The sequence below is a fragment of the Drosophila novamexicana genome, unplaced genomic scaffold (genome assembly GCF_003285875.2).
Source record: "Drosophila novamexicana strain 15010-1031.04,08,12 unplaced genomic scaffold, DnovRS2.1 tig00004555-arrow-pilon, whole genome shotgun sequence".
In the NCBI taxonomy this organism is placed as follows: domain Eukaryota; kingdom Metazoa; phylum Arthropoda; class Insecta; order Diptera; family Drosophilidae; genus Drosophila; species Drosophila novamexicana.
In genome coordinates this window covers 443,358-468,821 of record NW_020825052.1, presented here as the reverse complement: position 1 = coordinate 468,821, position 25,464 = coordinate 443,358, and the positions used below count along the sequence as shown (strand labels likewise).

The 25,464-nt window shown below is 40.5% G+C and overlaps 1 protein-coding gene across 5 annotated transcripts in view; it reads left to right on the top strand.

Moving 5' to 3' along the window:
- Nucleotides 1-25,464, top strand: part of LOC115770040 (CUGBP Elav-like family member 4) — a 163,698-nt gene that overhangs the window by 51,915 nt on the left and 86,319 nt on the right. The window contains exons 1-3 of one of the 5 annotated variants that reach the window (XM_030715112.1): nt 17,240-17,500; nt 17,801-17,941; nt 25,094-25,228. The exons of 2 other annotated variants lie outside the window; for them this stretch is intronic. In XM_030715112.1, coding sequence (XP_030570972.1) covers nt 25,123-25,228 — 106 coding nt within the window. In that variant the 5' untranslated portion in view covers nt 17,240-17,500; nt 17,801-17,941; nt 25,094-25,122. Of the gene's footprint in view, nt 1-17,239; nt 17,942-25,093; nt 25,229-25,464 lie in introns of those variants that run through there. 2 more of the 5 variants (XM_030715111.1, XM_030715117.1) reach the window with 2 other exon arrangements.

Sequence of the window (25,464 nt, the reverse complement as noted above, 5' to 3'; positions counted from 1 at the left end):
ATAGCTCAGCTATAGCATGCAATTATTAATTAGATTTGGAATCTTTGTTGGCAATCTATTTACACTAATGGCACAAAAATGTTGGCCAGCTTTTTGTCTGGGCGCTCAATTAACATGGCTGCTTGTGATTTTTGCTATTCGCCTGCCGCACGTCAACAAATAATTTCTATGCAAATATTTTACACTAATTATTTCAAATATTTTGCATGCGGCGGCGGATTTAAAAGCAACCAGCTAAGCAAACACTTGTTCTGGCTGCTCCACGTCTGCCTATCTGTCTGTCTATTTGTCTAAGTGTTTGTCTGCCTGCGCCCAAAAATAGTTATTTGCTCAAATTAAATATATATATATATATACATCTGTGTATTTGCTCAGCGCAAATATGTCTCTGTCTGATCGTCTGTGTGTGTGCGCGTGTGTGCTTGTGTGGAAAACAAAATTATTTTATGGCGTTTGCGTTGGACAAACAAACTAAAGTCAGTCAGAGCTGTGGAGTCATAGTCAAAAGGCAACTTGATGAGTCACTTGACACGGGGTACAGTCTGTGCTGTCAGTCAGTCTACGGTCTGTCTGCGGCGCCTAAAACTATGCAGCGCACTTGACTTTTTCCTGCTGCTGTCACACTGCAATTTTCCAGCCTTTAGGTGCGGCCTTTGTTTGGACACAGGCGCTGAAATTGATTAAGTTTGTTGCCTGCCAATGAAAAAGGCACTCAATCAAACCGAGACCTGCACCAGGGACTCGGCACTCCACGGGGCAAAAAAAAAAAAAATAGTAAAAGCTGCCATTGAAACAGCACACAAAAAATAAGCGAATGAATGAGTGAATGAGAAGCGCATTGAAAGGCCCTTTTGGTCGGTGTACTATACGCCGTTTTGTATTCAAACCAAGTCAAACGTAAAAGCGTTGACTTTACACACACACACACTCACAGGAAAAGCGCTTCAGAAGAGCGGGATCTATTGATGGAAATGACTATAACTGTGACTTGAAGCGCGCGAAATTGAAAAATTATTCACATACTATTTTCTGAGACAGCGAATAGCTACTTGACTGAATTTAAATAGTGGGCATGTGTTTAACTGATATAAAATTTAGAGAATTTAGAGCTTAATACTTCACATCATATTATTCATATATTTATTCATATTATTATATTATACAGTACCTGATACACCCTTTCATTTATTTAACACCTTTGTGCATCAATCGACAAACGCACAACAATTGCAGACACTGTGCTGATTTTGAATGCCGGCAGTGTAGACAGTGTGACCATGATTGTCAAGACCTTTTAATTAAAAACTATTTTGCTTGCATTTTTAGGGCCTGTGGCGTTGGGCGTAGCCCAGCTTAAACACGCTTCATTTCTATGTCCTTCTCTCTTGTCCCATCTCATTGTCTCTCTTTTTCTATTCTTTGTGTGTCCTGCCACAGCTTGAGAGCAAAAATTTTAGCATTTTAATTTAAATTTAATGTGGGCGTGGCAGCATTGCATGCAACAGTTTCACTTCACTCTGATTCTCACCCTCTCTCTCCGTCTCCCTCTCTCTCACTCATTGCATTAAGTCAAACGTAATCCGCACATGGCCCGGCCACAAAAGGCAAAAGCACACAGAGACAAAGCAGTCGAAATGTCTCCCTAAATCTCTAACCCCCTGTGCACTCTTGCCGACTCTGTTTCCCCGCCCTTACTCTTTGACTTTATCGTTGGTTTGCTTGCTGTTGGTTTTCTGGTCAGGTCTAGTCTACTCGTACTTGGCTTGGGTTTGGGCTTTTGGGGCTTTGAGTACTCTCTACTGGGTACTGGGTACTGGTTACTGGGTGGTATTGGTTCGGTTTGCTTTGACTGGTTGCTCGGCCGGCTGCTGCTGCTGCTGCTGTTGCTGCCGACGTTAACGCAAACGCCAACGCCAACGCCAACGTTTCATTAAGTTATACAATTTAACGCCCTTTCAGCTGGGCAACGTTGTTGGAGTTCTATTTACATTTGCTTTGGGTCAAATTACACAAAATTCTACGGGTGTTGCGGCGACAAAAGCCATTGACAGCCAGCCGGCGACGTCTGCCTTCGGCTTTGACTCGAGTTCTGCAACTGGATGTGGATGTGGCTGTGGATCTGGCATTCGCTTTGGCCACAGCTCTGTAGCCCTGGCAATAGCCTTAGCTTAATAAATTTTATACACAATGTTTACATGAGTGTCGCCAAGCGTTGTTGGTAATTTAAAACTTTTCGCTCTCTTTTGTTTTAACGCCATGGCAAATATTATTGAACTCAGGCCCGGCTTTAGTACTTTGCGACTTTGTTGGCCTGCAGATTGAAGACTTTAAAAACTTTAAACTCTGACTACGACATTTCCGCTTTTGGCAGCCAACTTTGGGGCTTCTTAGTCAAAGCCCAAGCTGACCCAATTAGATGCAATTGCAAACTCTGACTCACCTGGCTGCTGGCTTTGTGTGACTTTCAAATGTGTCCTAGGCCAAAGTTTTGCCAGTGAGTGTATGGAATTTCTCAGATGCTGTTCCCCCGTTTGCCATTATCAAATTGAATTTCGCATGCAAATTGTTTTTGGGGGCCTGGCTCTGAAAAGCTTTTAAGTTTTATGACACGGAAATTGGCTCATAGCAAGTTTTGCTTGGTCAGAATGTTGTCTTATTTTCTATACCCTAGACGCAATTTGTAGAGACGGTATTGTCAAGTCGTTAGCAAAAGAAAGAAGAACACATAGTCACGACCATATTATAAAATATGTGATTTGCGAGTCAGCAGACGCCTATTGTGAATTCTGAGCTCGTTAAAATAAATGCAAAACGATTATTATTTTATTCGCATCAACATTTGATTAGAGGATATATTGTAGGACGGCCTTTCACCTTTTGGCACTTATTAGCCCTCTCCCACTGGGTTATGCGGCAAAAAGTATGCTACGCTATCTTTTTTTTTGGGCCGCCGCACTAATTTCAACGAACGGCTAATTATGATGTCTTTTACGTGCCAACAAACGTTCAAGTAACTTCCCCAGGCCCACTTCAATATTTATTTTACTGTAAACTCAACCTAAAAAACACGACGTCGACTGCCGCAGAAACGCAGAAACCCATTCAGAATTCAAGTGGGCGTGTTTTGATGACATGCTGCCAGCTGCCTGCTGCCTGCTGGCTGCCTACCTAGAGCACGTAATGCGCTGGGGATTCGTCAGTAATAGCTACCCGGTAAAAACAATATTAATAACAGTACCAGAGGCGGCTACAAGGCAGCGACGGCAGGGCCATAATAATACATCAGCTGAGCCAATGCCCCCGCAAGGGTTTCCTTCCAGTGCGGGACAGCACTGAAAGAGACACACAGACGGACAGACGGACAGGCAGACAGACAGACGGACGGACGGACAGGCTGACTGACTGGCATCCCCAGCAGGCAGCTAATAGTCAACGGCTTCGTTCGACTGACGAACGCTTCATTGAAAAGTTTCCAGCGTAATGGCTTTTGTTTGGCGGCATCGTTGTCGGTCCTCGGTCCTCGGTCCTCGGTCCACGTTTTTCGCTCCTGGATCAGAGTCGGGGGCGGGCTTCTATAGCATTAAGTAATTGATTACATCTCAAGGGACTTTTAAGCAAGCAAGCTAGCAGCAGCAGGGAGCAGGCAGCGGGAAGGGAACAGGGCAACAACAAAATGAAATGGCACGCCACTATAAAGCTCATAAATTTCTATATAACTTGACTGCTGTGCAGCGGCTCGGCGCAATATAACGTAAATAAATTTCGCTAAATAGTACACAAAAGCGCAAAAAAGAGGTAGACACAAGAGTCTGGTCGGGTTACAGTCGCTACAACGTCCAAAATATTCAGTCCACCAGCCAACCGACCAGCCGGCCAGCCCTTCGACCTTTGCCGTGTTGTTGCAATAAACAATAACCATAATTTAACCCCAACCAAATGTGTTTGTTAATGTGGTTAGGTGGTTGAGAAAGTTGTATGCTAAGTTTAGCGCAAAGTTTGAAAGAAATGGCTAACAGACCGCGTCCAGGGCTGGGGGCATGTCTATTTGGTAACTGAATTTATGGTAACAATATGCAGCCCAATGATATTGTAAAAGTTTGGCAGGAAATTTTGGGATGATTAAGGGACGCATTGTCTATTGGAATGTAATGAAATCCCATAAATTTTTTTTTAATTACTAATTCTTGAATTAGGAAAAATGTTGTAAGAATTTCAATCTTAACTTAAAAAGAGAATTTTTTCGTCTTTGTTGATCTTGCTATTCAAAATCAGCTCACTTTTAAAATTAACACCCTTCCCCGCTGCGGCCTTTTTCAGCTTTAATAGTATACATTATGTTCCTTGCTCTCTCCGCGCTGACCGCAATTTTCACGCGCATCATTTTTGTTCACGTTTCGTTGTGGATTTTAAATTAAAAATACTGCCGTGTGCGGGTTGCGGGTCTGCAGCAAATACAACAAATGTATGTGCAATAACAATGAAAGACAAGAAGACAAACAACAACAGCAGTTGCCACCTCCTCCACCTTCACTTTGGCTCCGTGCTGTGACCGGGCCACGCCCATCTGGGGGCAACCAGCCATTTTTATGGCGCCTAATTGCGCAGCGCTCTCGCTCCCCAGACCAGACCGACCCGCGGAACCCGATTCCCGGTCCCGGTCCCGGTCTCGACCGGGCCTCGGCTGTTATAATCATAAAATTGCTTTTGTGGCATACAAACCGGTTATATTGCTCCCGTGTGATAGTCCGCCAATGTTTCCAGTTGGTTGTCTCGTTTGCCGGCTCCGGCTCCGGCTACCGCTCCGGCTACGGCTTTGGCTGTGGCAGCTACTTCTTCATTTTGCACAAATGAAAAATGTTGCGGTTTATTTTCATTTACAGTTTTTCCACTGCGTCGGCGGTGGCAGCAGCAACGGCGGCGGTCTAAACATAATTTGTTGCATTAATGTTGGCCACATGCATATGAAAATAGCACACACACACACACACACACCACGCTCGGAAAGCTAAACACACACGCACATAGTTTTTGTTTAATTTCAATGTAAATTACTTGAGCCAGGGAGCTGGAGGCGAGCGGGTGAGGCATGGCTGTTGCTTTGTGTGTGCTCTGCTAATTGCTTAGAGCCCTTGAGCTAGAAATTTTGCGCATAATTAGTGGCAAATTGCATATGGAAAACGCACGAGAACTGTCCAGAACTGGCCGTATTATACGTAACATTGTGTGTGTCTTTGTGAGGCTGTTGGGTTAAAGGATGTTTGGGGAATTATGGCAGCTAAATAGTTGAAATGCGTTCGAAACACGGTGCATTAAATCTAAAAAAAAATTAAATAAATAAAGAGAGCTTAAACTTCACGTAATCCTGAAGAGTAAAACAGCCACCCTCCACCTCCTTTTCCCTAACCAATATCAGAGAAATTTGCCTGTCACATCATAAACCTACTTCTAACCAAAAGGTGGCCGGCAAGGCGGCGCCTGAGCAGGGACAAATAAAAATGTGATATTATAATGCCATTGACAAATATAAAGCCATAAATTATAAATGCGAAATACTTACTTATACACGAAATCTACTTTTCCACAAAGTAAGCAACCTGCGAGCAGCGAAATAAACTGACAGGCAGCAGGGAGCGGGGCAGGGCAAACATAAACTGAAAACGTAGCATAAAACAGAAACCGCAACTTGTTATAAAATTAGTAAAATTTTCTCAGCAAACATTTACATTAACTACAAGACAAATCCCATGCCCACACCCCGACAGACCCCGCCTGCGCCTGGCACTTCAAAAGACCCATAGAAGCGTAGCCAAAGGAAAAAAAATAAAAATAATAATAAAAAGAATATTATAAAATGCGAGACGAGGCGAGGCGCGGCGGGGCGGGGCGTGGCCTCTGGAGGCGGTGGCAAACACAGCCTGTCCCAAAAGTATTAAGAGAGCAAAGCAATTAAAATATGAAAATGTACAACTTTCATCTTTTTGAGCTCATTGCATAAATCATTCCGAATGCCTGAGCCCACAGTTTCGAGTAAGTAGAATGGCACATTCAAAATTTACTGTGACGCTTTTTACTAATCAGCATAAGTCCTTCACAGACACACACACACACACACACACACACACACTCGCACGAGCACACACCCTGCTGCCAGGGTGCAGAAAATGATTTATTTTGAGTTCAACTTGTTACCTGTAGCTACTTTAATGCCACTCTGATTGTGGGTTGGCAAGTTGGGGAAGCGATGGTGATGGTGGTGATGGTTGTGATGGTGGTGGTGGTGTTGGGTATGTTGTGGAGCAGTCCACTTACCGAACCCACCAAATGACAATATAAAACATAATTATAATCATTGCGGCCGTGGTCTCAATTGTAATTACAAGGCAAACTACGTGGCACAAATGGCAATGGCAATGGGATCGGATGCGGGTGCCATCATTTTGGTAATGCCCGCGAGGCAACTCAAAAGTGTGTGTTTTAAATTTACATACAGCAACGCCCAGAGAGACATACGAGCACCTTGCCGAGTGGAAAGAGGGGTGGAAACGAGTGCGAATATAGACATTTGTCGTGTCTTCTTCAATTAAAACTTTGTACAAATTGCGAGGCGCTCCTCGGTTAATTGGGCGCGCAACTGAACAGCATTTGGTCGGGTTGTTCTTGTTGTTGGTAAATATGTCATTACCTAATTGAGCAGAAATAAAAGACAACTCAGCAAGTTATAGCATATCTAGTAGAATTAGAAGTCTCTCTTAAATAACATCGGGTTTTTATTCATTTTTAAATTATTATACATCGATTTCCTAGACAATTGAGACTATTTCTCGGTGTCTTTTAGCTCCCCTTTCTTTCTCTCTCTCTCTGTCACTTGTTATTAATTTCTCGCCACCCCTTCTATTCTTACTAACTATCTCCTCCTCGTGTTTACTCAAACTCAATCCCTTGTCACTATAAATAATCAATATTTGAATCGTAAGAATCGCAAAGAAGGGCATACTTTAATACCTTTTCACCATCGAAATATCAATATATGCTCTCCTGAACAAATCCTGAGAGCCGTAAAAGGAATTTTAAAAATTTGCATATGCTGACTGTCAGAGATTAGTTTAACTTTAATGATTTTGTTGTAAACTGACAACTTACAGCATGTCGCTAACCAACAAAATACTCGACAAAATCAAAAATAAATTGAACAATAGAAATTTTCAAAAAAAAAAGAAGGAACCAAATAAAAAAAATTGTATGCAAAAACTGCGTAATATGCAGGAGCTGAATATAGCCAGCGAGTTGTGCGTATATAAACACAAGTATAACCAATCAAAAATCCAATTAAAATTGAGGAAAATTCGATTTGCATGTAAAATATGGCACAGAAAAAAACAACAACAATAAGCAGAGCAAAAGGAGAAAACGCTATGGTAAACAACAATGTGGGGATTGGGCATGAGAAGCAGCGACGAAAACATAAAAAATATTTGCTATATGTGAAATTGAAAAGCCTGAAAAAAGGGCAGCCTAACAGGCGAGAGAGAACTCAACATGGGATTGATATCCTCGTCTGTGTTGGCAGCAGAGCCAAAAATATATAAAATACAAAGGGAAAAACTCAGAATATAAATAATAAAGTAAAACAAATTTGGTTACCTATAAACGTGTGGCATTTACACACAACAAATATTATTTTTAAGCGTGCGTATGTGTGTGTGTGTGTTTATGTGTGTGTGTGTGTACGTGGCATTGACTATGCGGCAACGCAACCAGCAACACGTTGCATAAATACAAATAAAGTCAACCGTGTTAAATTCCGCGAAGAGCTTGCCTGAAGCTGGTAACGAGGCAAGGTAACCAGGTGCTGACAAAGCACACATCATCAACTTTAGCTGTTAAGCCTTAAAACTAAGATTATACTAAGATTAAAAACTGTTACAAGCGCTTCCAACTAAATATATTTTCTCTGCCCTTTCTCTTTTTAGGTAAGTGCCAGCTCGTTTCTCTAAACAAACAAGCATACATTTATATGTATACTAAACTAAGTTCACAGTAAGTTTTGTTATGTATTAACTAACCTTGGCTCAACCGGTTAAATGAACACAGCTTAACGTAAAAATAATATATGAAAGTATAAAAAATCCTTATTACCAGAGTAAAAGAAATATTTGCATATTTTATTTAATAAGTAGCAAGAACAATTTGTTAGGTTAGTTCTATTGAATTTTAAGCATATTTTAATGCTTTCAATTCACATTAAATATTGTCAATTTGTGCCCATATTTTCCCAGTGAACAAATCCAATTATAAATACTCGAATTGTTGTGCACATTTTCACGCATAGAGGGCGCCACAAATTAAGAAGAAACAAAAGCCTTGTTCAAGCGACTGTTGATTTAATTAGTTTATTATTTCGTTATTGTCGCCGAGTGTGTGTGTGTGTGCTGGTGTGTTTGCGGCTGCCAATTTTCAAATTATTATTGTTTATTTGTTGTTAATAATTTGCGTCGCGATTTTGAACGCAGCAGCAAATTTAATTGTTAACTTTTCTATACAACTTCTATTAAATGCTGTGCGTGTGACTATACTGTGTGCGTGTGTTGGAGAGTGTTAATTAATTTTGCGCTTGAAGCGATGTCAGTTGCATGCAATTGACTGCAGGCTGGCTGTGTACTGCTGTCGCACAATTTTAATTAGACTTCAATTTCCAATTATATAAGCTTTTACATTAATTAAATTTCCATTTTTATATTTGAGCGACTCGCCACGTCTCGGCTAGCCCCGCCCTTGGCCATGCTATGTAATTTGTACTGAATTAATTAGAAATGCCGACTTGGCAGTCTTTGCCCCTGCACGCAGCCACCCCGGTCACCCCCTAAATATCAAATTAAATAAGCGCTGGCACGCAAAATCAGATCAGCAGCGAGGAAGAGTGCGTCAGTGCTCGGGCTAAAGAAATAACTCAAGGTAAATAAATAATTGAATTCATTAGGTAAATGAAAAATGCTGTCAATGTCCGGGCACACGGAACGGGCCAAAGCCAATGAGTTTTCCAGCCTACCCGAACGCATAAATTGACCCAAATCTGTGCTAACAATGCCTGGCAGTCTGTCAATGTATGCATGTGTGCGTGTGTATGTGTATGTGCGTATGTGAGTGTGTTGAAAAGGATAACGACAGCCTGTCAAAGCTGTTAAAAACGTAAACACAAATGAAAAAACAATGTTTACCTCCAACCAAAGTCCTTTAGCTGACCGTACGCCAACCCCGCGTCACGCCCTTCTCGAGTTCGCTGCGCTTTTAACGCTGCTCATTAGTGACCGAAATCGAAGAGCAACAACAAAAGCGACACGACAACGACAACGACAACGAAGCTTAATCAAAACGGAGAGACGAGGAGACGCTGTCAAAAAAAGGAAGAAAGAAATAGGAACCATACAAACAACAACAACAATGGCGTCGACAAGCGGAAGGAGAAGCAAACAATGCGACAAAAATAATACTCGTATGTGTTCACTGATGAGAGCAGGAAGAACGACTAACAACAACAATAATAATAATAATGAAGCATACACACAATACACACACTCACACACACACACACACTCTTGCTGCTGTGTACATTATGGTTGCCTTATAGGTGTTCTGCGGCTTTCAAGTATGTGTGTATAGATTTTTGTTGGTTTTCTGTGGCGTCATGTTAACAAAAGCATTGAAACAGGTAAAATAGTCGCAACAGGGAAGGGAGCGAGGGTGGGTAAACAGGTTCTGATTGGCGCTTTAAGTGCGATACGGGTTCCAAGCTGTGTTGAGTTTCCCCAATAAGTTTTAGCTTTAACATGCACTTAAATGTCCTGCTTTGCTTAAGATAAATGTCAGAGCAAGTATAGACACATAAAAGGCGGGATTCATATTGGCAGCAGCAAGCTTTGAAAATGCTTAATATACCAAGGAAAAAAGAAATACATGACGTTATTATTAACAACAAAGCAAAGTGACACACAGTTTCAGTGTATACGTTATACAACACTATTCATTTACAACTATGCAGCACTGTATAACAATCTCGAACACTGCTTCTATTGCAACTGCCAACACTGGTGCCCAGAACACGTTGCACTCAATTGCACAGTGTGCTCTGTTCTGCCTCCTTGGCCAAATTGCTTCCTAAACAAAACTGAACGTAAATGGGCTAAAAGTAGAAAAGTATTGCTGCACAGACGACTACACGCTTAATTATGCAACAAATTAGGCCCAAGACGTTTGCACAGTCGAGTTAAGGAGTCGTCGACTCTGCGCTGACGAAACGAATTTATGCATTATGCATGTAAATATCCGAGCATGCCTCAGTCTTTATATAGCACTCGGTTTTCAGCTGCAACAGCAGCATGCTCCATTACACGCCAAGAAGACGAGGACGACGACGACAAGATTGCCACAGACACACACACACGCATGCACTCACACTCACACTCAGGATGAGCACCGTCGAAGCAGGCCCATGTTTATTATGAAATCCCGAAACTTAAATGCATGTGCCCCCAAGTGCAGAGAGTGCACTCAGTGCCACACACACACACACAAGCAATCACATACAGTGAGTTATTAACACGCTTTGCCACATTTGCTGCCGAGCTAATGTGGCTTTGGTTTAGTGGCTGCCATGTGGCAACGTCGACAGCTGCAAGTGGAAAAGGATCGGCAACGGGCAACGGGAAGGGGGTCGGGAACTAAAACTGGTTCTGGAACTAGAACTAGGTGGCAGTGGCAGGCTCCAGATTGGAGGCGTTCGTTCGCTTCGGCTATGCCTGTCATTATGCTAAACTAAACGCAGCCAGTGCTAGAATTTGCACCCGAACAACCGGTGAACCTCGCTCCATTCATGTGCCCCTCCACGCCCTTCACCGTGCAGCCAGTACACACTTCGTCCCTGGGCGCCTCTTGGGCCTGCACGTGCTTTGCAGGTAACATTTCCGTTGCAGCTTCCGCTGCGAGCGCTTTATAATTATTTCGCCTGGCGGGCCTTCGTGCTTGGCATATGCTGCCTGTTGCCAGGATTGTCAGGACGTGTACGTGTTGCATGTGGGCAAAGGGAAGCGAAGAGCCACGAACGAGTTAGACAGAGCGAGAGAGAGCGACAGAGAGAGGAAACGCGCAGCGAGACGTCGAGAGTTATAAGCTTCATTAAGCATATGTACAGCACGTTGTAAGCTGTGTGTGAATGTGAGTGGGTGTATATGTGTGTGTGTTGCATTAAGCATATTTAGCATAAGGATTTGTCATTTACGCTAAAGCGCACATAGAGAGATAATTAAATGACGCTTGGCGAGTCAAGTGAGTTAATAAAATTTTTAAACGCTCTGGGGACTAAAAATATTTAGCAATTTGATAACGAGCAGAGTTTACAAGTGAATATTCTGCAATTTATAGAGAAGGGCTACAAGTCTTAAAGACTGACACAAGGAAAGGCGTCTGCAAAGGAAAACTCTTTATAAACTGAACATTTTTGAATATAGCCAACATCTCTACATTTTATGCTGTCTCTATGCTGAGTGCCTCAGGCTAAAAGCCAATAATATGTTTTGTTTAATATGCTGACGACTTACTTCAATCACATCTACCATATATACACACAACTTTCTATGCATAAGCTATCTCTATCTTTCCCCCAGACATTCTCTTCGCTGCTATCTAGCTTTAAAGCTGTTGGCTTGCCTTGGCACCCAATTGTCTGACATTTCTATTAAAAGCCATCGCCCCACGATGAGCGCCTCAAATTGCTTTGACCTTTGCACAACAGCTGCGACTCTCTATTACACCCAGACCCACTCAGAAACATAACTCTTATGGAGACGCAAAATGGAATGAAACGAAAGAATACAAAAAAAAAACCAACAAATTTTACACACGCACATTAAGTCACGTTTTCGCACCATTAACCCATAAAGAACGAGCGCCGCCTTCAAAGCGTAAGAGCGAAAGGAACAGTGGCATCAAGAGCAAGAGGGTATGCGAATAAGATTTACAAATATTGAACTTTTTGCTGGTAGCTAGCTTCTGGTTTTGCTCTTGGCTTTGAGCTTTCAAGTCGTAAAGCAGTCATGAGCATATTTTATAGATTTTAATATGCGAGCTACATAACAGGCCGACTCTCGTCCCTTCCACCCTCAATGCCCCGCTCACGCAACAGCCCGTCTTGCTTAGCAGCCTTTTAAATTCACGCCAAAATGTAGGCAATGCTTTTTGGTGCCGCTCACCCTCATCACAAAGGGTCTCTGCATTTCGTTTAGTGACTTTTTTGTAGCCCTATGACAATGTGTCAACGTGTCTCGCAGTGCGTGTGCCTGTGTATGTGTGTGTGTGTGTGTGTACTGAGTCAGAGTGAAAAAAAACTCACTTGATAAGGGTTTATCAATGCGACACAGTAACTTAGTGATTTGCTCGTGTGTGCGTAGAATGTTTTTTTTTTTTTAATTTTGAAAATTGAAAAAGTGACTTTTGCTTTCTTGACTCCATTTACAATGGTACAACGGCGTGTGACATGCAGACAGCGACAAGGGCTAGGACCAGGGAGGCGGAGACATAGCTACTCGGTTCAGCCCCGTACATAAGGCCTATATATGTGTGCATGTGCGTGTGTGTGTGTGTATATGTGTGTCGATGTCAAGTGCGAGGGCGTTCTAGAGACCTTGACTCGTCAAATATATTGAAATATTTTTTAAAGCTAAATTGAGTTACGTGGAACATTGATAAAACCGATGTTCCCAATTCTGAGAACTCTCTGTTAACTGCGTTAGCTGCAAATAAAAATTCAACCCTTCACAAGCATTTTTTCCATAAAAGCAATTATGGAATTCAATTTAAATTTCTGGCTAAAGCTTAAAATTAAATCCTGTCAACTTTTGTAGAAACTTGATAGGAAAATATACAAATATTTTTGAATGAATCCCTTATTCTCTTTCTTTCTGCCTCTGGCTCACTTATAATACATTTCTCAATTTTTGCTTTAATTGTCATCATCCTGGAATGAATTTAAAGCTAAAATTTAGCTTTCGTTGCAATTTGCCAGCTCAAAAAGCTGCTGAAAAAAATATTTGTGGCTTACACATGTTCTTCCCCACACTTTCTTTCCTCATCCACAGAAATTCACACATACACACGCTCACAGACACATGCTCACTGCCTCTTCGATGGGTGCGGCAAAAATGTGTGTGCGAAAAATCGCTTTTCATCTTATGAAATCATTTTTGGCTTTCAAGGATTTCTGAGCTGGCGCTGCCTGTGCTCATCACAGGCTTACCAGTTACCTGTTTAAAATAAATAACAACGTTGCACACACACGCACACAGCCACACGCACACAAACCAAATAAATTGGTTTCGTAACCGCAAAAGCCAAAAGCGAGCAGAGACGGAGACGGAGACAGAGTGGATTGTCTGAATCGAGTCTGAATCGCAGTCGGAGGAGTCACAGGCGGCACTCACATCAATTCAATTCAATCAAGCATCAAGCATATACGAGTATAAAATTTTCACTCGCAACTCACGAATTATACAATCAGCCACCCAGCTGTAGATCCCTTCACTCTCTGCCTGCTCTTTATCCAGTCTCTCTCTCTCTCTCTCTCTCGTTCTCACTCTTTCTATTTGAAAAGGGAAATAAAATGCGGCAGGCACGTTGCAACACTATTACTTATTTGGCATAGCATACAGACAGGCGCAGACGTCGACGCCGACGCCGCCGCCGCCGTCGACTTTGGCAACTGAAATGAACTACATTTGTTTGTGATTGTGTGCGGCTCAGGTGTGCAGCGAGCGCAGGAGAGCGACAGAGAGAAAGAGAGGGAGAGATGTAGAGGGGCTTAACAGGCGGGTTCTAAAATGCAATAATCTTTCGGCGCCGACGTCGTCAGCGTTTAAACGTGACTTTTAAGCATGATGTTGTAATATTTTAACCTGACTAAGAATGGCTGCACAGTGTGCCACGAACTGGGCGGGGGGAACGGTCGGACGGCGGAACTGTTTCCATTGTTGTGTGTGTCTGAAAATTGTTACAAATGCCCCCAGCGTGCATTTTATGGCCAGTGCGATAAATAAAATGTTGCAGCACAGTTCTCACACAAACAAACACGTGAGGGGCACAAAAAAGCTTGATATGTGTGTATGTGCAAATAATATGGGAGTCCTTTGCCTGTAAAAGGTAGTGGTAGTCCTAGTCCAGGTCCTGGTACCGCCACACCGCTGCCAGACAAACAATAACATAAATTTTGTAAGCTATTTGAGTGTGTGCGAGTATGTGCCAAGTAATTGTGCAATATGTTTTAGAGGCAGCATTCGCAACTACTTAGGTCATGCTAGGGATGGGCCGAAGCCTTGACCACAAAGTCGAAGATGTCAGCAGCGTTCTTAAGGCATGCTGCGACTTGAAATTTAAGGGCGACTTCTATCAGTCTTTCTCAGTCTCTCATTCTCCCCCAAGCTTGCTTAAAGCCTAGCTTTATATTGCCTAATCTTAACTTATATTGTCATAGGGTCCTCACATTAAAGATGTAGCTCTTGCGTTTGGCGCATTCCTCACAAAATTCATAGCATACCTTTTTGGGCGAGTGCCTGAATGTCCGTTATATTGCTAAATGTTTTGCGTACTTTGCCAGCCATTACAATTACTGCTCATAGCATTCTACTTCTGGCACTTGTTCCTACTCTTTGTATTTCCGTTTGCTCTCTTCTATGCGTAATTGTAATTGCAAAAACCCAGCAGTCTTTTGCCCCTCCCCGTACCACCTCGTCGCACTGTCCTCCCGCTTGGCCCTAGCTTAGACAAGTTTGCTGCTAAGCCAATGTAAGACCCGCAAGCGTTTCTCATACAGCAACAGAAACAGCAACTGCAACAGAAAAGTAGATCCAAAACGAAAGGCAACAAACTACACAACTTGTTAGTGTTGTTGTTTCCATTATAGTTGTTGTTGTGGTTGTTGTTGCTGTTTTTGTTGTTGCTTGGGTTACTCTGTTGTTATCGTTGTGGTGTTTGTCTTAGTTAAATTCCGAAAAGCGTAACGGGTAAACGAGCAGAGCGACGTCAACTGTGGCTGCATTGAGTGCGGCTTAAGTGTTCATCGACTCAACCGCACCAATACACAAAAAGCTACCAGCCCCTGGCACAGCCTTTGCGCTGCCCCTGCCACAAATAGTGCAGACCCTGAAGTCTGTCAATAGTCTGCAACTGAGGCTGAGACTGTGAGACCAGAGTCTGAGGCATGTGCTGCAAGTTCAATTAATTGCGCGCAACGAGCAAACAAAATAAACAACAACAGCCACCACAAAAATTAAATTAAAGTCGAGCATTGGCTTCTCTCTCGTTCCCCCGTTCTCTCCATCTCTTTCTCTTTGTCTCTTACTCTCTAAACCGTATATAACGACACCAGCTGAAAGCAGCATATTGGATTAATTTTGAAAAAACAGTTTAGCAAGGCAAATAAAATAGATTTGAGTAGAGATTTGATATGCTTTTACACCTCTTCTCTCTTATAGTTTTGATCAGTTTTTGCAAGTAGACAATAATAAATTAATATGAATTCACAGCTCTTATTTTTCAATATATTTCTTCAGTGTTGGTAAACATGCAATTATAAATAAACTACTCAGCCTCAGCAGGAATATTGAGTGTTATTTTGCGCATTTTTTGGCGTGCTCAAGATTAATCCAAAGCTAAAATATGCTTTTCAGCCAGTATCACAGTAGCTAATTCGATTTCTCTTTTCTTTTTGCATTTCTCTCTCTTTTTCTCTACCTCTCTCTCTCTCTCTTTCTTTATGCCATCTATTTCTTTACTCCTTTCGTGTGTGCGTGTAAATGAGTGATGTGAATTGAGAGCGCTAAAACACTTTTGTTTACTTCCCTGTATGCGTGTGAGTGTTTGTGTGTGCGTGTTTGAGTGTTTGTGCGTGTGTGTGTGTGTGTGCTAGACGAAGATGTATGGTTATTGTGATGACTCTTGTTTTTGCAACCCCACCCCGGAAAATTGATAAATATTGCACACACGCACACATGCACTCTCTTATTGAAGCACACATGCATAGCTACACACATAAGTGTATAAAATATAATTTAATTAAAATGTTTTATGTAAGACATGTTTATTGAAGCATTTTCCCAACTTGGCTAGCAATTTGATTGACGTCTGACTTGAGGTTGTTGTTATTGTTGCTGTTGTTATTTCGTTCATCGGTTCATTTGTTTGCTTGTGGCATTTGCTGTCAAGGTGTTGAGCTGATTCCAACTTACACTTCAAACTTCCAACGAAGTTTCTGCATTGATTTGAGCGTTATTCGAGGCATTTGTTCAGCCAGGCAATACATTTTCAATTAATTATGGGCTCATCAGCCCAGGCCTAGCACATTTGTGTCTTCACAAAGATAAAATCTTGATATTTGCAAATCTATTGACATCATTTTAAAATGCAATATATTTTGATACATTTATTCTACAATGGTTTCTAAATTTAAATCTATATATTAGTCTTTAAATTAGCTAGTTATTAGCAAAAATTCTAGCCCATAAACATAAATATGCATACAATTTTTATATAAATACTATTTATGTATATGCCGTGTGTCGTTGTCGTGTCGTTTAAATTATGCATATACGTATTTCCTTATATATCGTGCGTTTTTTAAATATTCAATTTTTTTTTATACCGAATATCAAACTTTGATGCTTTGACCTTCAGTCATTTAAGACTTTATTTTAACTAGCAGCTAAAACTTAATTAACATGAATATTTCTGTTAAGTTTTGTGTCTAAAATATAATAAAATTTTTATATCTCAGTGTTGTTGTTTCCTTGATGTTGTGCGTAAACAAAATATCTAAAAAAAAAAAAGCAATAAAACGTATATATTTATTAGCAGCATATGCAAACTTATGCTCAATGTTGTGCTCTCTTCTTATTTACCCAAATTAGGAAATTAAAAAGAAAAGAAACATCAAAATAAATAAGTAAAATGCAATTTGTTATTGTTATTGACACGTAAACATTTTCTGTTGTGCGTAATTTGCGTTGCTCCAATTTCCGTAGTGCAAACAAAATGAATTTAAAAACATAAACAACTCTAAATAAATAAATTAAAAGTAAGCAACAACATTTACACCTTCCAACAACAACGGAGATTATAAAAATTTTATTTATTCCTTCTTTTTCTCTTTCTTTTTTCTCTCTTTTTTCGTCAAACGTCAAAATACATCAAAACTTTATAAATACGAAAAAAAAATGAAAAAATAAAACCGAAAATGAAAATTTTAGCACGCGAAATGAAGACATTGAACTAAAGACAGCAGCTGAGATACTGAGAAATGGATGCTCTTGACGACATTGATTGGAATGTGCAATAAAAACCAAACACAATAATACAATATACTATTATATAGAGAATTTAAAAAAGTTAAAAGCCGTTTAGCAGACGTACATAAAAAATAAGCTGACAGCCGACTCCAAGCTTAAAGTTACACGAACTTACAGTAAGATGCAAACAATTGTGGCTTAGAACTTATCTGCCTATATAAACAGTTGTAGGGCAAATAATTGTTGATTATCGCACATACGCCGCGTAGTGCAAAGTTTCGTTAAGAAGCGATCAATTAAAACTAACAACTAAAAACTTAGTTTGCAAACGCGTGCCTGAATGTAGACAGAGCTTTCTTTAGCTTTACACAAACATTAACCTGAACTCCTGTGTAGATTCTCTTAATGTGTTAAAGTATTTAGTGACTTAAGCAATTAAGATTTCAATAAGACTACAGGGATATCAATTATACCAGGTCATTGAATAGCCAAGTACAACGCAATAAGCCCCAAACTAAAACCAGTTTAAAGCAACCCCGCACGCATTCCACAGAGCTACCGAGCACCCGTTCCGAGTATAAAAGTGCAGCAGAGCGCGGTATACAAAGTTTCTAAACGTAAGCATATTATGTAATACATTTAATAAAGTGTTGTATGTGTGACATAAATGTTAGCAATTAGTCGATAAGTTAAGAAGTTATATATGCCCTCTTAGTCTTTGAATACGATATTATTATTTTTTATATACGTATTATTTACATATTACTATTTGTCTGATAATACTACATGCTTGATTTACTGCGTTAGGTACTCGATAAGTTTAGTTTGTAGCCCAACCACAGCAACATTTATAACTTAACGCAACTGAAAGATACTTCTTAAGTGCAGAACTCTGGACTTGTCACTTGAAGTCTCGCACTCCCATTTCTTCATAACAGTTCCTGTGGCCGTTTTCATTGCTGGAATTTATGTGCCCGTCTATTGCCTATTACAAGCAATCTTCAGCCACATCCAAGGCTCAATTCATGGGCAACGGCCCTTCTTCCCTTCAGGCTGGCCGGGTCAAAGCGCACATAACATTCGTTGAGCTATAAAAAAATGCCGGCCATATAATTATAAAGCATACGGCATATGCGACGGGCACCCGTCGTGTGTCGAGTCCTGTGAGTCCTTCTGTCTAGCTCATAAACTTTAAATTCCACTTTATCGTGAGAGATATGCGTTCCCCTTATTAAATGTACACACATTTATATTTTTATATATATGCATATACTTATATACAAATATATGTGTATATATAAAAATGGAAAATCTGCGCACATAAAGCGACAGCCACAAAGAGTCATCCAGGCGCAGTGGGTTGACATTTCTTTTGCACTGCTTTGCAGCCCTCGTTTTTCTCATATTCCTGTACTTCCTCTTCTTCTTCTTTTTTAAACATTTCCCGTGGACAGACGTTGGACACTTTTATGCGTTTGAAATGAAAATGCTATGTGCCATTAACATTATCCCTGACGCGTCACTACTTAAAATAAAAATTTCTATATTTTTTATAGAACGTCGACAGGATAGAGGAGTCGGGTAGGGGGAGGGGGAGGGGAAGACAGCGAGAGATGCGAGCACCTTTTGGTCGTCGTTCTTTGCTTTTATAGCCAATTTCTGGTTACCCACAGTGCAGCCAATTTCATGTCAAGCTGCAGCGCAAAATGATAATCCAGAGGTCATAAAAAAAATTTTACTTTATATTGACTTTTAGTGTGATAGCCAACGCCGGCTGCGGCTGCGGCTGCAGCTCCGACTGTGGGTGCAGCTGCAAAGCGCCATCGCCTTTGGCGGCTGGTAAAAGACAACGGCAAGGTGCACATGAAATGTTAATGGCATGTCAAGATTGCCTTCTCCATTCAGATTCATTCGCCCACTTTCCAGCAAGCTGCCGCTGCTGCATATTTATTGCCGGGTCCTGTCCAAAAATGCAAAAAGAAAGTCAATTCCGATGCCCTTGCAAGGCGAACTTTGGGATCTGACAGGCTGTGAATGCCCTTATGGTATTTATAATTTTAAAATGAAGCTGAGCTATTATTCAAGAAATAGTATCCCAAGCTTGTTTATAAGGACTCTTCTCAGACAGCAAAAGCATTTGCAATTTTTACAGTCTGCACATTATGTGTAGCAATGTATTTTCTATGAAACACTTTCAGCTCAAGTCGCAACTAAAAGAAATTCATGAGTAACTCGAATTTGGTGTATTCTTAACCCCATCATTGTGAGTCTCCATGGAATCCTTTTCAATTTTCATTTGCTTGGCTTTGCACACAAAGCCAAAGTCACACAAAAGTTGATCCTTTTCAATATTAATTAACACTTCAATACCACAGAGTAGAGAGGAGAGTCTAAAGACAAACTTTTGGCGCGTCTTTCTCGGATCTCTGGTGCTGACTTTTGTACAATTTCCGTTGTGCGCCCAAGCCAAAAACTTCGGCTTGCCATGTAAAACGCCTAAAAGAGAAAAATCGTCCATTGAAATGCTTTGCGGCCTCTACCCCAAAACTGTCTGACGGTCCGTTTGACTGTCTGCTGCCACGATGTAAATACTAATTCACGCTGACACTAATTAACAATTAGGCGCATTTTAGCGCTCGTTTTCGGCATGCCAATGCCAATGCCGATGCTGTAAACTCTACAAAAGTCAAAACTCTATGGAACTTTTGAACTACTTACAACGCTAATAACTAATTTACTTCTGAGTTCAGCTGTAGCTGATAGGCCTCTCCCGCTCCCTCCCACCCATTCCAGACCATGGCAAAGATGTTTTATGCCCGGGCTGTTGCTATTCTCGGCTCTACATGTCATTTGCACGCCATCGTTGTCATTCGTGTCCCTAGCCTATGCTCAACTTTGGGCTTATTACTGTAAATTTCAAACTGACAAATAAACTGAGCGCTTTAAGGCCCCAAAGAGACCCAAAGGATTCCATGGCATCATAACAACAACAAAGCGCATAATGAAACACGAAACAGCCAGAGAGAACTTCGGCCGCATAGCCGGGACCCCACTTGCACTTGGTGTCAACGTCTTGGCTGACGCTGACTTATCACTAGTCATATATAAACGTCAGCCCAAGTTTAGACGGTGGTTCGGGTATGGAAGGGTGCAGTGTGGAGTGCGGAATAGCAATTCCTGCCATTTGACAGGGCAGACTTTTGACAATTGCCACACAATTGTCTGGCGACGATGCCGGCACTCGCATTCGCATTCATCCACCAACTGTTTGCCCGTTGTGGGAGTCATAAAGGAAAAATTTAGCTTATTTGCTGTATAAATACTGACACCTCGACGGCTGGGCAGGCAGCCTGCCAGGATTCTGGAGTGCCAGGATGCCAGGCAGACTGTGCTGATGCGAGCCATAAAAATGGTTTCAGAATGCCTGCGCCTGCAGCGACTGGGCGTGGCTGTGGAATGTTGATAGACAGCCGGTAATTATCCCTTAACTAAGCTCAAATTTCTATACATAAACATTAGTTAGATATCATATCTTTTGATTTGATTGGGGGCCAGTTACTAACTGACGATTCGTTTCTTATGGAATACTTTGAGATCGATTTGTGTATTTGTTTTTGCTAATGTAATCCCATGCCCTGACCAATCATAATAAAGAATTGCATATTAATTAGTCCGTTACGCGTAGTTAATGCAATTCTATCATCATCAATCAAAGCACTTAAGAGGTATATAAAGTGCACATGTAAAACTAAAGCCAAGAAACATGTTTACGGGCAGCGTAACTAATTAAATTTGCATTAGCAAAAAACGGCAGGAATAAAATTAAAACGCTGTCAAATACTACTTAATATGCGACTTTGCTCATTTCCCCATTCCTGGCCTAAGTAATTACAATTTCAATAATTTATGTCAAAATAAACATAGACGAAAGCAGATACAGATATAGATACAGGTACACAGACACAAGCGTGGGCTGGGATATTGTGTTTGTGTTATTCATACTCATATTTCAATCAATTTTTGCTAAACAAATGTTATTGGAGCCGCAACTAAGGACGAGTCCTCGCTCCGGTCTCAACTTGTAATTGGAAAACAGCTTTTGCTTTTCCGATTCAAAATGCCCACAAAATAATTAATAACTAAAATATATTTACATTGCATTTGAGGTCTGCATAGCTGCTCCGGCAGCCATCCATCATAATCTGATTAAGAGTTTTCAATATGAATTGGTCGCATTAGCAGGCGATTTCAAGAAGCAGCTTTCAAATTACTTGTGCAACGTCCTCTGTGGGGTTTTTGCGTTCGTTGTGTGCTAAGCTGTGAAAATTAATGGAGTATTTATTTGTTTGCTTAATGATTTATTAGCTACAATTTTGCAGAAACTTGTTTGCCATGTTAAAGGCTTTAAATTGCAAAAATATTGTCAGCGGCAATGTCAGCTGGATTTATTAATAACTCTAAGTGGCTAACGCAATTATGAGTTAAAGTAACAAAATAAGCAAAAAGAAAGCGGGCATTATTATTTTTATTTGTATTATGTATGCTTATACCTCAAATACTTTATACATCAAGAATAACTGGGGGCTCATTATTAGCTACAGTCCCTAATCCTCGCATTAAACTCAGCTCTCTCTCAATTCCCCATTCCCTGTGGCACCTATGCAAATAACTGCGTCCTGCCAGTGCTCGGCTTGTCGCGTTGCCTGGATGAAAGAAACTAATCCTCAGACGCTCATTAGCAACCATTAAATGTCAATTTACATGTCAATTGGCAAAAGTGCCCAGCCAAAAGGCAGCTGTAAAAATAAACGAACAAAAAAAAAGTGAAAAAAGGCAAAGAAAAAATATCAGGGAAAAATGTAGCAGGAAACACATGAGCTTTGAGCTTTGTCAGCGACTCTTTTGCTACAACAGATTCTCATTTATTGCTTTCTCGCTCTTTTGTTAACCATTTCTTGTATAATTTATAGACGCGACATTGCTGGCTGGCCTTTTCACCTTTGGCTAACATTTAAAATACAATTACTTGTCTAGGGCGCATTTCGAGCTGACTGCGCTCGGGGGCAGCCCCAAAGATAAGCAAAAACATAACATGCAACAATTAGTGGTACCTCCATGCAGCTCTGACAACCTCCCATCTGCTGTCTGCTCTGTGTCGCCCTGCAGACAAAAGTTGCCATGTGGTTAACTAATTTAATTTGGCTTTCTTTTTGGTTTTGCTGCTGCTGTTGCCGCTGCCGCCGCTGCTGCTCCTGCTCGAGCATGAGCATCAAAGACAACGACACGTTAATGACTTCTTTTGCCTTGGCAACAGCCGAGGCATAAAATAAAATCTAAAAACTGCCAACACACACTCGTATGGCGCACATGTAAGCTAGAGCCGAGAGCAAACAGAGCAAAAGGGGGCTGGCAGGCGCACGGGCGACACTAAAAAGAGCCACTTAACTTGTCTATATGAGCCTAATGGCCTTTAATATTATTTTCACTGCTTTTGCTTTTCCTTTAGCTTTCGCTTCGGCTTGGCCTTTTGGCCCGGGCCAAAAAGGAATCACTGAAAATTGTGTGCATTTTATGCCGTCATGTTGCCATCGTCCTGCGGCCGCCAGCACCTGTGACTGGGTAATAGTGGAAAATTGCTGCAACAGCGACTAAACATCGTGCAAATCCTTTTTGGCCTGTTCCACCGAGTCCTGTCCTGTCGACCGAGTGGTTTCTTTTGCCTTTTCTATTCACTTTTTATTCTACATTGTCTGCTTTTTGGCGCCGCAACTGTTAACAGCCAGTTGAACTATGCCATTTCGCATGTAAGCGTGTGTGTTTGTGTGTGTGCGCTGCACTATTTTTACCTGCACCTTTAGTCCTTGTTGCCTTTTGAGTGTGCTCCACGTGCTTTACATTTTTATTAAGCTCGCCCCTTTCGACCTTATGTGGGCAACCCTTTTGGCCCCATATCGTTGCCACTTAGGCCCCCTTTTTGTTGTTTAGCATGCCAGCGGCGTTGTTTGGCTTATTGCACGTGCTTAGCCCCAGTTGAGTAGGTGGAAGTTGCTTTGGTTGGGGGCAGGTTCAGTTGGGGACACAAATGCCATTAGGCTTACGCCCCGGCAAGACAATTGCCTGCAGGCCAGTTGAGTCTGCACGGCCGGCTAACGTGTCGTATTAGTTATTTTCTACTTCGATTGCTTTTGCCACTTTAACGCGACAACAGCAGCAGCTGCCTTTCGGCTTGCCTCTGCCTCTACCACAATCATCTCTTGATATTCTCTGTGTGTGTGTGCCAAGGGTTTTGGCAATAATTGAACGCTCAATTTTCGATATGAGACCCAGTTGGGATTTGGGATTGGAACTGCAAATAAGTGTGCGATACGCTTTTGGTTTGCAGTTGAGACTTTTAGCTAAGGCGCTTTATGCTGTTGCCGATAACCAGTTTAGTTGTTCAATATGTACGAGTCAAGTTTTTAGGCTAAGCCAAAGATTCTGTTAATTAAATTAGAAGTAACCCCCGCCAGGTATTACAATATGTACGCACCCGTTAAGCTGCCAATATTTATGGTTTAAACCTCTGAATCGCTATTCTTATTATGTATACATATAGTTTTATAAATATACAATATTTTTCCAAGTAGTGGCTAATATGTTATTTACCTTTTAATGTCTATATAACTTGTAGCTCTGTCGTGTGTGGTCAGTTCGTATGTATGTATCTGCGTGTGCGTGTACGTGTACGTATAGTGCTCCATATAAACATATACATATATATATTTAGCTAATTGTTATACTTATTGTAATAAGAAATTTTCCATTTTGTAAGTTGTAAGTTACATAAAAACCAAAAAAAAAAAAAGTGCGACAATTTTACTAAATATCACCCATTTTTATCTTCTTTTCTTTCCTTTTTATGTAACACTTGTTCGTGCTCTTTATAAAAAAAAAAATAAATATATATATATACATTTATATATGTATTTACGTATATATAAATAATTGAAAACAAAAAAAAACATCAAAATTGGCAAAATTGGAATACTGACAATGTTTATTTTATATTTTAAATTTAATTTTCTTGCTTTTCAATTTAATAAACCAAAATTTGTTAATGCAACCCTTGCAACAAAACACAAAAACAAACAAAAAAAAAAAACAAAACCCTTGGCATATTGCAAAACGTTGCCAATTCCGAAATTGAAAAACTCCTTATAATCCCCTCCACATTAATAAATGTTGTAATTGTATTTGCTCCTTTGGTGTCAAAATCAAAACCAACACCAATACAAAACCAAAATATAATAAACTTCGTTAACTAAATGTTGTTGCTTTGATTATAACTTCGGTTTAACTTTATATATTTGTTTTTAATTATTTGTTTGGTAATTTTGCGCTCGTTACAATTTTTGAAAAAAATAACAATAAATTAAACTAAATTTTATTCAATGTGCCTGCTGCGTTTGTTACTCGTTACAAAACTGTTGCGTAATGTGTAACTTTGTTGCATTTACATCTTTATATATGTCACATATATATTATGACGCTCATATGGCCTGATTTTTTTCGGTATTAACTTTTTTTCTATTTCCGTTTACGTTTCTGACATTTTTCGGTAACTTTCGCTTGATTTGCATTATTGGCCAACTTCTTTCTAATGCTATGGCTTTTACAATTTGATTTTCACACATGCCACTCTTCCATTTTGCTGCCTCTTTTGATACAACGACAAAAAAAATCAAAACAAAAAAAAAAAAAAAATTAAAAAACAAACAAAAACAAAACAGAGCATTTAGATCGCAAGCTGTTCGTTGGCATGCTCAGCAAACAACAAACCGAAGATGATGTTAGACAAATATTTCATCCTTTTGGCACTATAGAGGAGTGCACCATATTGCGTGGCCCGGACGGTGCTAGCAAAGGTAAGTACGCCCCACAGTCACAGTGTGTGCTGAAACATAATTATTTCAATATTAAGTATACGTAACGTGTTGAGCTCGTTATTTGTTGTTTGCCAGTTTTCATTGTGTTGACGTTTTTAATAGTTTATTTTGATATGTAGTGGTAATTCAATATATGACTTTAACTCTCATAAGCTATATCCAAGTGCGTTTAAGTAAGTTTATTCCTGAAGATATAACCCAGCTAAGGAAAAGGT